Source organism: Carcharhinus amblyrhynchos, chromosome 34, assembly GCF_965287045.1.
Source record: "Carcharhinus amblyrhynchos chromosome 34, sCarAmb.v2.hapA, whole genome shotgun sequence".
In the NCBI taxonomy this organism is placed as follows: Eukaryota; Metazoa; Chordata; class Chondrichthyes; order Carcharhiniformes; family Carcharhinidae; genus Carcharhinus; species Carcharhinus amblyrhynchos.
In genome coordinates this window covers 5999102-6017246 of record NC_137357.1, presented here as the reverse complement: position 1 = coordinate 6017246, position 18145 = coordinate 5999102, and the positions used below count along the sequence as shown (strand labels likewise).

At 45.6% G+C, this 18145-nt stretch overlaps 1 protein-coding gene across 4 annotated transcripts in view; it reads left to right on the top strand.

Annotated features, from left to right (window-relative positions):
- The window catches only part of ikbkb (inhibitor of nuclear factor kappa B kinase subunit beta), a 190000-nt gene that overhangs the window by 111269 nt on the left and 60586 nt on the right, over positions 1-18145 (top strand). For 3 of the 4 annotated variants that reach the window (XM_080217091.1, XM_080217092.1, XM_080217090.1), the window contains exon 2: positions 17408-17522. In XM_080217091.1, the coding sequence (XP_080073217.1) occupies positions 17418-17522 (105 nt within the window). In that variant the 5' untranslated portion in view covers positions 17408-17417. Of the gene's footprint in view, positions 1-3331; positions 3357-17407; positions 17523-18145 lie in introns of those variants that run through there. The other variant, XM_080217093.1, reaches the window with a different exon arrangement.

The window sequence follows — 18145 nt, the reverse complement described above, 5'->3', positions numbered from 1 at the left end:
CTCAATCTTGTTCTCAATTCTCTCTATAGCCTAGTCACTCCCTAACTCTGTAATCTCCTGTAACCTTTCTGTGAACCCCCTGGTTTTAATTGCCTGATTATTGGTGGCCTTGTGTTATGTTGCCTGGGGCATAACCTTTCATACCCATTGGACAGCACAGTAGTTAGCACTACTACCTCACAGCTCCAGGGACCTGGGTTTGATTCCTGACTTGGCTCACTGACTGTGTGGAGTCTGCGCATCCTCCCCGTGTCTGTGTGGGTTTCCTCCATGTGTTCCAGTTTCCACCCACAGTCCAAATATGTGCAGGTTAGGTTGATTGGTCGTGCTAAATCGACCCTCATTTCTGGGGGGATTAGGAGGATAAATATGTGGGTTTATGGGGATAGGGCCTGTTGTTGGTACAGACTCCTTCTGCACTGTAGGCATTCTATGATTGTGCACCACAGGCATTGGAGTATGTTTCTGACCCTCTTAATCAGACTTAGATTTAATGTTTTAAATTTCATCTGTGATTTGTCTTTGTTTTGGCTGTTCCCCTTTAAGTTAGTTTAGTTTCATTGCTTTGCACCAAAGGAGTGTGACAGTACCTCTGGAATTCGCGCCCTAAACCTCTGTCTCTCTCTTTAGTCGTTCAAGACGTTCCTTACGACCTGCCCTTTTTGACCAAGCTTTTGTTTGTCTTCCTGCTATTATTTGATTGGTAGCTCTCCTGCTGAAGCTTTGAAATGTAGCAGAGGCGCTATATAAATGCAACTTATCGTTGGTGTCATGTGTACCCTTCAGACACTGTGAATGTGATGGCCACAAAGTTAACACTTGAGATGCTTAGCAAGCCAGGCAGTGTCCCCGGAGACAATAGGTGAATATTAGACCATAAGACATAGGAGCAGAATTAGGCCACTCGGCCCATTGAACTGTGGAGCAGACTCAATCATGGCTGATATTTTTCTCATCCCCATTCTCCTGCCTTTTCCCCATAACCCCTGATCCCCTTATTAATCAAGAACCTATCTATCTCTGTCTTAAAGACACTCAATGACCTGGCCTCCACAGCCTTCTGTGGCAAAGAGTTCCACAGATTCACCGCTCTCTGGCTGAAGAAATCCCTTCTCATCTCTGTTAGGATTGCCCCTTCAGCCTGAGGTTGTAGCCTCTGGTTCTAGTTTTTTCTACTCGTGGAAACATCTTCTCCCTGTCCATTTCATCCAAGCCTCACAGTATCCTGTAAGTTGCAGTAAGATCCCCCCCCCCCTCATCTCCCTAAACTCCGACATGTACAGACCCAATGTCCTCAACTGTTCCTCATGTGACAAGATCCTCATTCCAGGAATCATTTTGTGAACTGCCTCTGGACCCTTTCCAAGGCCGGCACATCCATCCTTAGATACGGGGCCCAAAACTGCTCACAATACTCCAAATGGGGTCTGACCAGTGCCTTATACAGCCTCAGAAGGACATCCCTGCTTGTGTATTTTGTCCTCTTGACATGAATGCTAACGTTGTATTTGCTTTCCTAATTGCCAACTGAACCTGCACATATTAGGATCTGTGTTTGGCCCAGAAGCACACAAGGTCAGTCAGCGCCCAGTTAGTGGGAGTGTTGCTCCCTTGATATGCTCTTTCTCCACTTGGCTGATTTACTCATTATGGGGTGGTGAGGTCAGCTTTTGCCACTTAGTCATTAGGGTTTCCTGTGGGACTTGTATCCTTGGAAGAGAAGTGTTGGAAACTCAGCTGTGCTTGTTGCACTGGGCGTTCCCCAGTTTCTGCTCCTGTGCCAGAGTACTGGTGGGCCAAAAGGGCAAGTGATGCAAATGCACTGAGATTTTTTTTTAATTGACTTATTATTGTCTCATGTTGTTTCTTGCGCACAACACAGTCAAATCATACTGTTTATAGAAAAGAAAAGGAGAGGGTGCAGGATGTAGTGTTACAGTCATAGCTTGGGTGTACAGAAAGATCAAATTAATACTTGATTTATTATTGTCACATGTATTGGGATACAGTGAAAAGTATTATTTCTTGCGCTATACAGACAAAGCATATCGTTAATAGAGAAGGAATGTAGTGTTAAAGTCATAGCTAGGGTGCAGAGAAAGATCAGTTTAATATTTGATTTAATTTATTATTGTCACATATATTGGGAAACAGTGAAAAGTATTGTTTCTTGTGCGCTATACAGACAACCATTCATAGAGAAGGAAAGGAGAGGATGCAGAATGTAGTGTTACAGTCATTGTTAGGGTACAGAGAAAGATCAGCTTAATATTTAATTTATTATTATCGCATTGGGATACAGTGAAAAGTATTGTTTCTTGCACGCTATACAGACAAAACGAACTGTACATAGGGAAGGAAAGGAGAGTGCAGAATGTAGTGTTACTGTTGTAGCTAAGGTGTAGAGAAAGATTAACTTGCAGCACCAGGGAAAATGCTGTTCTTGAGTCAGTTGGTATGTAACCTGTGTGAAGTTTGCACATTTTCCCTGTGTCTGCGTGTTTAAGTCCGGTTGCTCCGGTTTCCTCCCACAATCTGAGGATGTGCGAGTTAGGTTGATTGGCCGTGGTAAATTGCCCCTTAGTATTAGGGGGTTAATAGGGTAAATAAATAGGGTTATGGAGACAGAGCCTAAATGGAATTGTGGTCGGTGCAGACTCGATGGGCCGAATGGCCTCCTTCTGCACTGTAGGGATTCTACGAACTATATAATTCACTGCAGCTCCGAATTTTGTATCTTTTTCCCAACGGAAGAAGGTGGAAGAGATAATGTGTGAAGTCCTTTATTATGCTGCGCTGACTCGAGTGAGGATGTGAGGCTCCTTGAAGAGGGTGCAGGAGGAATTGACCAGAATGGTTCCAGGGTTGAGCGGTTTTAGGTACAAGTTAGTTTGGAGAAGCTGGGGGTGGTTCTCCTTGGAGACAAAGAGGTGGAGGTGAGATTTGAAAGGAGCGTACAAGATTATGACAGATTTGTATGAGATAATATTGTCACATGTATTAGCATACAATGAAAAGTATTGTTTCTTGCATACTATACAGACAGAACATACCGTTCATAGAGAAGGAAAGGAGAGGGTGCAGAATGTAGTGTTACAGTCATAGCTAGGGTGCAGAGAAAGATCAGCTTAATATTTGACTTATTATTATGACATGTTCCATCACAAGGACTAGGGACACAATGATTTAAGATTTTGGACGTGAGACAGAGAGGAGCAAACAGTTTTATAGTAAATGTTGAGTGTTTATATCCTAGAATGGAAACTGCCTTCATGTTTATTTTTGCAATTTATATAATAGGAGAAGTTTTGAAATCCAGAAATGATGTCCCTGAGTACTTGTGACGATTTTGTAAAGTAAATGATTAAGAAATATGAAAAAGCTAAATAAGTAACACAGAATTACACTGAAATATGATGGTGGCTTCGTACAGCACCAATACGTTAAAACCATTCCAAATAATCTCAGGACAGCACTGCTGCCTCACGGCACCAGGGACCTGGGTTTGATTCCTCGCTTGGGTCTCTCTCAGTGTGGAGCCTGCACATTCTCCCTGTGTCTGCGTGGGTGTCCTCCGGGTGCTCTGGTTTCCTCCCACTTCATAACTTTTTAACTTCTAAAAGGGAACCGGATGGTTGCTTGCAAAAGAGGCACAATAACTTGTACGGGGAGAAAGCAAGCAGACACAGGGAGAATGTGCAGATTCTGCATAGACAGTGACCCGAACCAGGAATCGAACCCAGGTCCCTGGTGCTATGAGCAATAGTGCTAGCCACTGTGCCACCACGCCACCCGTGTTTCACTGTTCAAATGCTGGCAGCCTGGTTCTGCAGTAACAGATTTGACAGAAGATGAGGCTCTTTTGTCACTGATTGTTAGGTGACAGTAGATGAATAAGCAAAGGAAATGACAACAAAAAAAAGCTTCATTAATCAGCGCAACTCAACAAAATCACTGATCTGTTAAAGCCAAGAGGATGACATATACCTCTGCACTTTTGACAAGAGAAAGATGAAGCAAAAGAAAGATTTTGATTTGATCTATGATTGTCACATGTATTAACATAGAGTGAAAAGTATTGTTTTTTGCAGGCTATACAGACAAAGCATACTGTTCATAGCAAAGGAAAGGAGAGGGTGCAGAATGTCATGTTACAGTCACAGCTAGGGTGTGGAGAAAAATCAGCTTGGTGCAAGGTAGGTCCACCTAAAGTCTGACGGCAGCAGGCAAGAAGCTGTTCTTGAGTTGGTTGGTACGTGACCTCAGACTTTTGTATCTTTCACCCGATGGAAAAAGGTGGAAGAGAGAATGTTCGTGGTGTGTGGTGTCCTTGCTTATGCTGGCTGCTTTTCTGAGGCAGCAGGAAGTGTAGACGGAGTCAATGGATGGGAGGCTGGTTTGCATGATGGACTAGGCTACATTCATAACCCTTTGTAGTTTCTTGCGGTCTTGGGCAGAGCAGGAGCTGTACCAAGCTCTGATACAACTGCACTTCCCTGTGTTTCTGTTTCACACGACGCTCCTGTGCTGACCTGAAGTATCTCCATGACCGCTATCACTGTTAGCCAGTTGGCAGTGGGCAAACATTGCCATCACCCTTGATCTACATCCCAGTCCTGAACCAAGGTGACTCACATTGCAGCCCAAGAGGAAATGGATACAGCAGCAAACGGGAGGCTGTTTACTGCACCCCTTTGCCTCGGTTAAATTTTCATACGGGGGAATTCGTGAAATGAGACAGGCTGTTGAAGCAGATTTGTTCTGATTTATTGTTGTCACATGTATTGGTGTGCAGTGAGAAGTATTGTTTCTTGTGCGCTATACAGACAAAGCATACTGTTCACAGAGAATGGAACGAGAAAGTGCAAAATGTATGTGACAGTCATAGCTGAGGTGCAGAGAAAGATCAACTTAATATTTGATTTGATTTGTTATTGTCACATGTATTGGGATACAGTGCAAAAATATTGTTTCTTGCGTGCTATGCAAACAAAGCATACTGTTCATAGAGTACATAGGGGAGAAAGAAAGGAGAGGGTTCAGAATGTAGTGTTACAGTCATAGCAAGGCTGCAAAGAAAGATCAGCTTAGTATTTGATTTGATTTGATTTATTATTGTCACGTATATTGGGATACAGTGAAAAGTATTGTTTGATTTATTATTGTCACGTGTATTGGGATACAGTGGGGCATGGAGTTGGGGGTAGGGTGTTAGCGTGGATAGAGGATTGGCTGTCAAATAGGAGGCAGAAAGTGGGGGTCAATGGGTGCTATTCGGATTGGCGGTTGGTGACTAGTGGAGTGCCCCAGGGATCGGTGCTGGGGCCTCAGCTGTTTACCATTTATATAGATGATCTGGAGGAGGGAACCGAGTGTATGGTGTCGAAATTTGCTGATGACACCAAGATTGGTGGAACGGCAAATTGCGCGGAGGGTGTGGAGAGTCTGCAGAAGGATCTAGATAGGCTGGGCGAATGGGCCAGGAACTGGCAAATGGAATTTAATGTTGGCAAATGTGAAGTTGTCCACTTTGGTAGGAATAATAGTAGGAAGGACTATCACTTACGTGGCGAAAAACTGCAGCATGCAACGGTGCAGAGGGACCTCAGGGTCCTTGTGCATGAGTCGCAAAAACCCAGCCTGCAGGTGCAGCAGGTGGTCAGGAAGGCAAATGGGATGCTGGCCTTCATAGCGAGGGGGATTGAATATAAAAGTAGGGAGGTCTTGCTGCAGCTGTACAGGGCACTGGTGAGGCTGCAGCTGGAGTACTGTGTGCAGTTTTGGTCGCTGCACTTACGCAAGGATATTTTGGCCTTGGAGGGAGTGCAGAGGAGGTTTACTAGGCTGATGCCGGAGTTGAGGGGGTTGAGCTATGAGGAGAGGCTGAATAAACTAGGCTTGTACTTGTTAGAGTTTAGAAGAATGAGGGGAGATCTCATTGAGACATATAAGATGATGAATGGGATGGATAGGATAGAGGTGGAGAGACTCTTCCCGCTCAGAAAGGACAGTAGGACTAGGGGGCACAGCCTCAAGATAAAGGCGGGGGGGCGGTTTAGAACGGAGTTGAGGAAGAACTTCTTCACTCAAAGGGTGGTGAATCTCTGGAATTCTCTGCCCGTTGAAGTGGTGGAGGCTGCCTCGCTAAATATTTTTAAGACGCGGGTTGATGGGTTTTTGATAAGCGAGGGGATTAAGGGTTATGGGGAGAGGGCGGGAATGTGGAACTGAGCCACGACAGATCAGCCATGATCTTATTGAATGGCGGGGCAGGCTCGAAGGGCTAGATGGCCTACTCCTGCTCCTATTTCTTATGTTCTTATATTGTTTCTAGTGTGCTGCATAGATAAAGCAGACCATTCATAGAGTACATAGGGGAGAAGGAAAGGAGAGGTTGCAGAGTGTAGTGTCACTGTCATAGCTAGGGTGCAGAGAAAGATCAGCTTAATGTGAGGTAGAGTCAGGATCTGTTATTATTGTTTTTTGTCTGGGCTTATAGACAATTCTGGATATTGTCAGCAAACTCTGGGTGGGATTTTCTCCTCTCAATACCACAATCTTTAGTGTTCATCACCTGACATGCTAGTGTGCAAGCTGACACGCCCAAAACACTGCAGGGGAATCCATTAACATTTTGCTCAAATTCCATTTCTTACCACAATGAACATGAATGTGGCAGCCCAGAATATTGCGTTGCCTCCCCTACCCGCCAACGACCCTATTCCCTCTGATGATAAATTAGTTCTACTGCCTCACAGCAGCAGTGGCCTGGATTCGATTCCTGGTTTGGGTCACTGTCTGTGCAGAGTCTGCACGTTCTCGTCCATGTTTGCGTGGTGGACTGGGCTATGTTCACAACCCTTTGTAGTTTCTTGCGGTCTTGGGCAGAGCAGGAGCTGTACCAAGCTCTGATACAACTGTACTTCCCTGTGTTTCTGTTTCACACGATGCTCTTGCACTGACCTGAAGTGTCTCCACGACTGCTATCACTGTTAGCCAGTTGGCAATGGGCAAACACTGCCATCACCCTCGATCTACATCCCAGTCCTGGACCAAGGCGACTCACATTGCAGCCCAAGAGGAAATGGATACAGCAGCAAACGGGAGGGCTGTTCACTGCACCCCTTTGCCTCGGTTAAATTTTCATGTAAAAGTTGGGGGGGGAGGTTTGTGAAATGAGACATGCTGTTAGAAGCAGATTTGATTTGATTTATTATTGTCACGTATATTGGGACACAGTGAAAAGTATTGTTTCTTGTGTGCTATACAGACAAAGCAGACGTGTTCATAGAGTACATAGGGGAGAAGGAAGGGAGAGGTTGCAGAGTGTAGTGTCATTGTCATAGCTAGGGTGCAGAGAAAGATCAGCTTAATGTGAGGTAGAGTCAGGATCTGTTATTATTGTTTTTTGTCTGGGTTTACAGACAATCCTGGATATTGTCAGCAAACTCTGGGTGGGATTTTCTCCAGTCAATACCACAATCTTTAGTGTTCATCACCTGACATGTTATTGTGCAAGCTGACACGCCCAAAACACCACAGGGGAATCCATTCACATTTTGCTCAAATTCCATTTCTTACCACAATGAACATGAATGTGGCAGCCCAGAACTTTGCGTTGCCCCCCCCACCCGTCCCGATCCAATCCCCTCTGGTGATAAACGAGTTCCACTGCCCCACAGCAGCAGTGGCCTGGATTCGATTCCTGGTTTGGGTCACTGTCTTTGCGGAGTCTGCACATTCTCCCCTGTGTCTTGCGTGGGTTTCGTCCCACAGTCCGAAAGACAGGCTGGTTAGGTATGAAGTTCTCCCTCAGTGTACCCAAATAGAGTCAATCATTGGGGTGAATTGCAGAAGGACAAGTTAGAGAAGCATACAAGGGTAAAATGAATGGAGGGATATGCAGAGAGGGTAGTGTGAGGAGGAGTGGGAGGAGAATTGTGTGGGACTAGTATTGATCAGTTGGGCCAAATGGCTTGCTTTTCTGCTGTACATACGACATAACAAATCTTGAAGTTCATCGTCTTGATTTATGTCAACCTGTAAATAGACGTTTCGATTTTGTGGGGAATTCACTCAATTTGATGGTGATAGCGAGGTGGGATAGAGGCAGTGAGGGGTAGCTCTGGAGAGAGCAAGGCTTGATGGCCACGCTGAGATTGGTCGGGGGGGGTTCGGGTTCACCCACCCAGGTCAAAGTGGGATGTGTTGGTTCTAGTGGGCTTGTCTGGCCCTGAAGCAGCCTTCTGTTCTTACCCTGTAATGTGAGTTGCAGGATGTCCCATCACTTGGCGGCTTTCTCACCTTCCTGTTGTGAGGCGCAGGGTGAACTTTGCATCTGTGGCCTCTTGGTCTGGGGCCAAGCCTGACTCGTCGTGTGGAGTTCCAACCGGATAAGATTCCCGGCTGGAAATTTCCTCCTCGCATAATCCCTGCTCTCTGAGTTTACACACAGATGGCTTCGAGTTTCAGAACCAAAACCAGCTTGGCACCGTGGAATACACAATCACTGCAGGTGTCCAGAGTCCTGCTGCAGGAGAGGCACCGCTCCCCACTGTCGGGCACATTTCCTGACAGCCTGTGGACTGAACCTTTTTTGTTCTCCAGCCTTCGCCTCAAGCTGCCAAAGCCTGATAAGAAGTCTCACAATACCAGGTTAAAGGTCCAACAAGTTTATTTGACAGTAAACCCACACGCTTTCGGGGTTTGCCTCTTCGTCACGTCAACTCGGGCAAACCCCGAATAGAACATTAAAGGTAGGAAATTTAAATTTCCCTGTAGTCCAGGAGAAAAATAGAATTGAAGGACAAGAAGGGTGGAAAATTCCAAAAAAACACGTCCAAAAGAATTTCCAAATCTATCTGTTTCTTGCCCAACAATTAATAAAGCAGTGTTGGACCTAGTTCCTAGAATGATCCCAGGAATTAAGAATGATCCCAGGAATTAAGAGCTTGTTGTATGAGAAACGGTTAAGGACTCTGGGTCTGTACTCATTGGAGTTTAGGAGCGTGAGGGGGAATTTTATTGAAACTTACAGGATACTGTGATGCCTGGATAGAGTGGACGTGGAGAGGATGCTTCCACTAGCAGAAAAAACTAGAACCAGAGGGCACAACCTCAGGCTACAGGGACGATCCTTTAAAACAGAGATGAGGAGGAATTTCTTCAGCCAGAGAGCGGTGAATCTGTGGAACTCTTTGCCGTAGAAGGCTGTGGAGGCCGGGTCATTGAGTGTCTTTAAGGCAGAGATAAATAGTTTCTTGATTAATAAGGGGATCAGGGGTTATGGGGAAAGGCAGGAAAATGGGGATGAGGAAAATATCAACCACGATCGAATGGCGGAGCAGACTCAAATGAGCCAAGAGGCCTAACTCTGCTCCTATGTCTTATACGCAGGTACTTCTAAGAAGGCAACAGATTGCAAGACTAAGTGTTGACTATGAGGCGACATTTAACCAATTCAGTGCAGAGCCCTCTATGAAGTTTGGGTTTACATCAAACATCATTAACATGGTTTTTACCTGTCAAGCAAGAAGCAGGGTTAACGTCTTGTGTCTTCTTCAGAGCACTGTTCTCATTAAGAAAAGTGGAGTATGTTTCAGTGGGGGGAGCACTTGGATAGTAGCAATCAGAATATAATTAGTTATGGCAAAATAGAAGGAAAATCAGAGGTGCTGTTGGATTAATGCTGGGTCAAAATGGGTACGAGCCATTCACAATAGCAATGTGCTGCAGAGGTGACGATCGGCTGGTGGCTCTGACATCCATCATTATGAAGTGCTTTGAAAGGCTAGTCATGGCATTAATCAATTCCAGCCTCCCAGATTGTCTGGATCCACTACAGTTTGTCTACCGCTGCAACAGGTCCACAGCAGACGCCATCTCTCTGGCCCTGCACTCAACCTTGAAGCACCTAGATAACAAGGACACCTATGTCAGACTCCTCTTTATTGACTATAGCTCAGCCTTCAACACCATTATTCCCACGAAACTCATCTCCAAACTCTGTGGCCTGGGCCTCAGATCCTCCCTCTGCAACTGGATCTTGAACTTCCTAAGTCACGGACTGCAATCAGTAAGGATAAGCAACAACACCTCCTCCACGATCATCCTCAACATCGGTGCCCCACAAGGCTGTGTCCTCAGCCCCTTACTATACTCCTTATACACCTGTGACTGCGGCCAAATTCCCCTCCAATTCAATTTCCAAGTTTGCTGATGACACCATCGCAGTGTGTCTGATCTCAAACAATGATGAGACAGTACAGATATGAGATAGAGAATCTGGTGTGGCAACAATAATCTCTCCCTCAATGTCAATAAAATGAAGGAGATTGTCATTGACTCCAGGAAGCATAAAGAAGAGCATGCCCCTGTCTACATCACAGTAAGAAGTACTGTGACCGCTGAAATGTTCGCCAACAGGAAGGGAACCTAGTATATTGTCCCATCCTAATTGTAGCATTATATCAAGAATACCAAACTCCCTCCTGTCTTATTCCCCTCTCTATTACCTTTGAATGTGTTGTAACTGGGGACATTTGCACCCTATTCCTCTCCATCTTTAGTCAGTCTCTGTTTTAGCCACATTACCCTTTGCAACAACTTGCCTTTGTAATCGAGTCATTGTCACAGTGTCGTAGAGGTTTACAGCATGGAAACAGGCCCTTCAGCCCAACTTGTCCATGCTGTAAACCCCTAAGCTAATCCCAATTGCCCACATTTGGCTCATATCCCTCTCTACCCATTTTACCCATGTAACTGTCTATTTGCTTTTTAAAAAACAAAATTGTAGCTGCCTCTACTACTATCTCTAGCAGCTCATTCCAGACACTCACCACCCTCTGTATGAAAAGACTGCCCCCCTGGACACTTCAGTATCTCTCCCCTCTCACCTTAAACCTACACCCTCTAGTTTTAGACTGCCCTACCTTTGGGAAAAGATATCTAGCTGATCTCTACCCCTCATTATTTTACAGAACTCTAAGATCACCCCTCAACCTCCAGAGAAAAAAGTCCCAGTCTATCCAACCGCCTTATAACTCAAACCATCAAATCCCATAATGCACTAAGCTTGTTTGCGACACTCCTCAGATTAACAAAGAAGGGTTTTTAAAAAATGTATTCTTTCAAAATGTATTCTTTCATGGGATGTGGGTGCCACTGGCAAGGCCAACGTTTGTTGCCCAAGCCTAATTGCCCTTTGACTGAGGGGTTTGCTGGGCCATTTGAGAGGTCAGTGAAGAGTGAGGATCATTGCTGTGGGTCCCAGTCAGACTGGGTAAAGACAGCAGATTTCCTTCCCGAAAGAATATTCGGGAACCATTTAGGTTTTTATGATCATGGCCACCATCACGGCAACTCACTTTATATTCCAGATTTTGTGAATTCAAATTCAATTCCACCAGTTGCCATGGGGGGATTTGAACTCGTGTTCCCCGTAAACCTCTAGATGTCTAACCCAGTGACATTACACTATACCGCAAAGGTGGAGGGGTTAAAACGAGGAACGTTCAAGGGGCTGGAATTTGAGGAATGCAGGAATTGTCAGACTCAATTGGGAGCTTGGGTCAGCAAGCAGCAGGGGTGAACAGCTCCCAGTTAAATACTTGACAGCATTTTATAGGGTGGCACAGTGGCGTACCATGGCCTCACAGCGCCAGGGGTCTGCATTCCAGCCTCGGGTCACTGTCTGTGTGGAGTTTGCACATTTCCCCCCCCCCGTGTCTGCGTGGGTTTCCACCGGGTGCTCCGGTTTCCTCCCACCGTCCAAAGATAAGTGGGTTAGGTGATGCTAAATTGCCCCTAGTGTCAGATGGATTTGTCAGGTAAATATGTGGGGCTGATTGTGGACGGTGCAGACTCGATGGGCCAAATGGTTTCCTCCTGCACTGCAGAGAATCTATGATTCCAGAAACTAGAAGCAGGAGTGGGCCATTCAGCCCATTGAGCCTGCTCTGCCATTCATCTTGATCATCTATAGCATCTTTCCTCTGGACATCAGAATGCGTTCTGCCGCAAAGTCAAGTACTTATCAAGTATCATCACTGCTGTAATGTTGGAAATGGAGCAAATTCCCACAAACAGCAATGTTGTAATGACCGGAATAGCTGCATTTAGTGAATCAGAATTCTACTAAAAGACCGTTGACTGGAAAAGTTAATCTTGTTTTGCATTCCATGATTTCTGTCTGACTTGCTGAGCATTTCCAGGTTTTCTGCGAATATTACGCAAGGTAACGTTCTGTTTCGGGGCAGCAGGGTAGCACAGTGGTTAGCACTGCTGCTTCACAGCACCAGGGATTCAATTCCTGGCTGAGGTCGCTGTCTGCGAGAAGTTTGCTCATTCTCCTCATATCTACATGGGTTTCCTCCCACATTTTGAAAGACGTGCTGGTTCGGCGCATTGACCCGAGTAGGCACCGGACTGGTGACGAGGGGAATTGCAGAGTTAACGTAAGCCTTGCTTGTGACTAATAAATAGACTTTTTTTAAGAAAGGTCAGAATCATAGAATCTGGCTTTTATTGAATTAACACTTAGAACACAATGAGTTCTGGGCTCTGTTATGAAGGAAGCAATTGAACAAGCATTTACTTTGGCAACGAATCAAAACCAAACTGGGTTTACACGAAAACAAGTAGTGAAAACCTCACTGCAATTTTTGAGAAAGATCCATGGGGATGTGAGCATTGCCAGGAAGACTGAGATTTCTTGCCGATGTCAAATTATTCTTGAGGAGCTGGTAGTGAGGCACTTTGGTATCCTCGAATATGGAAAATCTGGCTTGTTGTGTTTTGTTGGCGGTCTGTAAAACACACTGAGGTAGTCCCATTCCTCTGGCCTTTACACGTTACCCTGCAACTTTTTTCTATTCAGATACTTATCGAATTCTCATTTGATTTGATTTGTTACTGTCACATGTATTAGCGTACAGTGAAAAGTATTGCTTCTTGTGTGACATACAGGCAAAGCATACCATTCATAGAGAAGGAAACGAGAGAGCGCAGAAGGTAGTGTTACAGTCAAACCAAAATTAGCGAAAAATCAAGTTAATGCCAGGTAGGTCCATTCGAAACTCTGACGGCAGCAGGGAAGAAGCTGTTCTTGAATTGGTTGGTACGTGACCTCAGACTTTTGTATCTTTTTCCTGATGGAAGAGGATGGAAGAGAGAATACCCAGGGTGAGTGGGGTCCTTGATAATGTTGGCTGCTTTTCCGAGGCAATGGGAAGTGTAGATGGAGTCAATGGATGGGAGGCTGGTATGCGTGATGGATTGGGCTACATTCACGACCTTTTGTAGTTTCTTTTGGCCTTTTGAAAGCCACAATTGAATCTGCCTCTGCCACATTCTCAGGTTTTTTATTTGAAACCTCATTCTCATGTTGGGACTGCAATTGTTTATGATTTACGTAAATAATTTGGAGTTGGGGACCAAGTGTAATGTGTCAAAATTCACAGATGACACGAAGATGAGTGGCAGAGCAAAGTGTGTGGAGGATGCTGAAAATCTGCAAAGTGATATAAATAGTCTAAGTGACTGGGCGAGGGTCTACCAGATGGGGTACAATGTTGGCAAATGTGAAGTCATCCATTTTGGTAGGAATAACAGCAAAATGGAATATTATTCAAATGGTAAAAAATTGCAGAATGCTGCTGTGCAGAGGGACCTGGGTGTCCTTGTGCAGGAATCTCAAAGATTTGCAGGTCATTAAGAAGGCAAATGGAATCCTGTCCTTCATTGCTGGAGGGATGGAGTTTAAAAACAGTGAGATTATGTTGCAATTGCAACACAACTCTTAATTCCAGAATTCCACCATCTGCTTTGGCAGGATTTGAACCATGGTCCCCAGCACATGAGCTGAGTTTCTGGATTGACAGGCTAGTGATAATACCACTAGGCCATCGCCTGCTGAGTCTCCTATCACCTTTATCACATCCCTTTCTTGTGTTAGTCTTTACTTCACTCCTCCCAAGTGTTTATCTGTTAAAATCTCCACACACTTCTCTGTCATTTCTGTCAGTAAGCCCTTGCCTCCACAGCAATCTGGAGTTAGGCTTTGGGCTCTGCTAGTTGTGGCAGTGCCATGGTGTGAGAGGGAGAAGAGACTGGACAGGTCAGTGGACTGGTCGATTCGGAGGTCAGGGCTCCTATGTGGCAGACGGAATGGGTAGGCAGAATAAAGAGATTGTGTGGGTCAGGATCGGGTCACAGAGGTGAATTGCTTTACAAAAAGAGTAGAGAATGCTAAAAAAATTTTGGGAAACAAAGGAAGAGAAACTGGAAAATAAAATCATTTCTCTTTATATTGTTCTGTGGATCTGATTGTGACATGGGCGATCATGGACCCATCTAAAACAATCAATGGCAGTCGAAGCTGACCAAAGCAAAGTTTATTTATTAGTCACAAGTAGGCTTATGTTAATGCTGCAATGATGTTGCTGTGAAAATCCCACGCTCCGGTGTCTGTTTGGGTTACACTGAGGGAGAATTTAGCACCTAACCAGCACGTCTTTCGGACTGCGGGAGGAAACCGGAGCACCCAGAGGAAACCCACACAGACATGGGGAGAATGCGCAGTCTCTGCACGGACAGTGATCTGAGCCAGGAATTGAACTCAGGTCTCTGGCACCATGAGGCAGCAGTGCTAACTACTGTGCTGCCCTACCAGTCCAAGGTTATTCCACTAAGCCACCATCTCCCAATAATTTGCCCCTTGAATTTCTTGTATTACAGATACATAGAAGGATTTTTATTAATATTCTGGCTGAAGATATTAACAGAGAAAGGTATAAGTTTGCAGATAAGACCATAAGACATAGGAGCAGAATTAGGCCACTCAGTCCATCGAGTCTGCCCCACCATTTAATCACGGCTGATATTTTTCTCATCCCTATTCTCCTGCCTTTTCCCCATGACCCCGATCCACTTGTTAACCAAGAACCTATCTATCTCTGTCTTAAAGACACTTAATGACCCGGCCTCTACAGCCTTCTGAGGCAAAGAGTTCCACAGATTCCCCACTCTCTGGCTGAAGAAATTCCTCCCCATCTCTGTTTTAAAGGATCGTCCCTTTAGCCTGAGGTTGTGCCCTCTGGTTCTAGTTTCTCCTACTAGTGGAAACATCCTCTCCACGTCCACTCTATCCAGGCCTCGCAGTCTCCTGTAAGTTTCAATCAGATCCAGTGAATCTGATTAAATGACTATCACTAAATATCAAGGAAAAGATGGGTTTGAGGGGTGGTAAGGTCAGGAAATGCAGCGAGTCGTTCAAAACACCATTGATTTTGGTAGGAAAGGAAGACCCCGCCTGCTATGCATTTGTATTCATTCATAATGGCTTATTGGGCTGTGCTGTATTCATCTGTTCAGATATTCACCAGAAGTGGCATCATAGTTTCCTAGTGTGGGGAAACGGGCAAAGAAAGCAGCCATGTCAGAGGGGATAGACCTGTAAATAAAGCTCTGGTTTAAACCCTTCGTGCTCCCTTGAGTCAATTGCCAATATTCCGACAGCACTAGCCAGAGAGGATCCTGTTCGATATCAGAGGATAAAGCCGCTACAAATTACACCACCCAGATTTGGCCATGCACTGTCGTTCTCCCATTATCCAGGGGCACTCATTCAAGAACTTTCAACCCAGCATTTGGGAGGCCTAGCAACAGCTTGCTGGGGCAATGGACCATCATGCCCGAGCTTCCAAGAATGAATAAAACAATAATTGAATTAGATAATATGTACAGTGCAGATGGAAGCCATTCGGCCCATTGAGCCTGCACCGACAACAATCCCACTCAGGCCCGATCCACGTAACCCCGTGTATTTACCCCAGCTAGTCCCCCTGACACTCGGGGAGAATATAGCATGGCCAATCCTCCTAACCTGCATGTCTTAGGACTGTGGGAGGAAATCGGAACACCTGGATGAAACCCACGTAGACACAGGGAGAAGGTGCAGACTCCACACATTCAAACACCCAAGGCTGGTACTGAACCTGGGTTCCTGGTGCGGTGAAGCAGCAGTGCTAACCACTGTGCCTCGAGTCTTCATTCTTCTTGATGTTCAGCACTATGACTCTTAGTCCTTTGGTCTTGCATAGGAAAGGACAGGACAGTGGGACACCTCAAACATTGACAGTTCGGCAATGAGTGTAGAGGAAAAGCAGGCTTGAGTTATCGCCTCTGTACTGGAGTGGAGGAAGGACATGGATGAGTGAGCAATCCCCTACGGGAATAGACAAGGGATGTATAGCAGACTTTATAGCGGAGGCAGGAAAAGATTTTAGTGTGTAAGGGAAAGGGGTGCCCATTGTAACATCTGCATAGCATTTTCTCACCAGAGTAAAAGTGGGGATAGGTCGGTGTTGGATCATATTGATTCTATTAGTCACAACCAATCTGTTTAATGAATGAAACCTAAGCAAAGCGATGCCAGAAAAGTTGCTGTGGTCTGTGAGCTAATGGTGATCCGAAGCCAGCACAGACATTAAGTAGCTGGCATTGACTGGTCCCTGCAACCACTGAATGACAGACTTGGTGCCACTGCATGGCACGCAGCATTAGAATGTGCAGATGGTTACTTGTGTAAGGGGTGGCTGTGAGAGACTTCTTCCCATCAGGAGAAAATCCCATTCACTTACCATCCCCACTCCTCTAACAGAGATTGGAAGACAAGCGGGAGTGTGTCTCTGCTATCTCAGTAATTTCAACAAGATCATGAGAGATCCTGATTTTTTTTTTTATTCATTCGTGAGACATGGGCGTCGCTGGCCGGCCAGCATTTATTGCCCATCCCGAGCTTTTCTCAAGAAGGTGGTAGTGAGCTGCCTTCTTGAATTGCTGCAATCCGTGTTCTGTGGGTTGACCCACAATGCTGTTAGGGAGGGAATTCCAGGGTTTTGACCCAGCGACCACGAAGAAACGGCCGATATATTTCCAAGTCAGGACAGTGAGTGGCTTGGAGGGGATGGCGTTCCCATGTATCTTGTCCTTCCAGATGGTAGAGGTCGTGGGTTTGGAAGGTGCTGTCAAAGGATGAGTTGCTGCAGTACATCTTGCAGATGGTACACACTGCTGCTACTGAGCATCGGTGGTGGAGGGAGTGAATGTTTGTGGATGGGGGGCCAATCAAGCGGGGCTGCTTTGTCCTGGATGGTGTCGAGCTTCTTGAGTGTTGTTGGAGCTGCACCCATCCAGGCAAGTGGGGAGTATTCCATCACACTCCTAACTTGTGCCTTGCAGATGGGGGACAGGCTTTGCGGGGAGTCAGGAGGTGAGTTACTTGCTGCAGTATTCCTCGTCTCTGACCTGCTCTTGTCGCCACTGTGTTTATGTGGTGAGTCCAGTTGAGTTTCTGATCAATGTTTGTGTTGTCAATGAAAGTTTGACCATTCTCCTTTGTCTTTAGGTGAGCAAGGATGAGTCGACCACCCTCCACACAGAACCTGACCTGCGGGACATGGGAGATGAAGGAGCGCCTGGGCACAGGAGGTTTTGGAAATGTCAACCGCTGGACCAACAAGGTAGGGTCTGTCAACTTCTGATCTGCTCTTGTGACAGCATTACAACAAAAGAACAGTTGAGGACTCTGGGTCTGTACTCATTGGAGGATGAAGTGGGGGGGGACCTTCTTGAAACTTTACAGGATACTGTGAGGAGTGGATGTGGAGAGGGTGTTTCCACTAGCAGGAAAAGCTAGAACCAGAGGAAACAACCTCAGGCTAAAGGGACAATCCTTTAAAACAGAGATGAGGAGGAATTTCTTCAGCCAGAGAGTGGTGAATCTGTGGAACTCTTTGCTGTAGAAGGCTGTGGAGGCTGGGTCATTGAGTGTTTTTAAGACAGAGATAGATAGATTCTTGATGAATAAGAGGTTCAGAGGTTCTGGGGAAAAGACAGAAGAATGGGGATGAGAAAAAAATCAGCCATGATTGACTGGCGGAGCAGACTCGATGGGCCCAGTGGCTTAAATCTGCTCCTATGTCTTACGGTCTTATTGGGGACAGGAAAGTTTCAGTTCTCACTCTTTCTCTCACTTTAGAATTTCACTGGATGTTCCATCAGAGTTCTACCTTGCTCCAACTCTTATCCTCTCCTCTTGGAATGAATGAAGTATTCAATTAATTTGGCAATGGTGATGGAATAG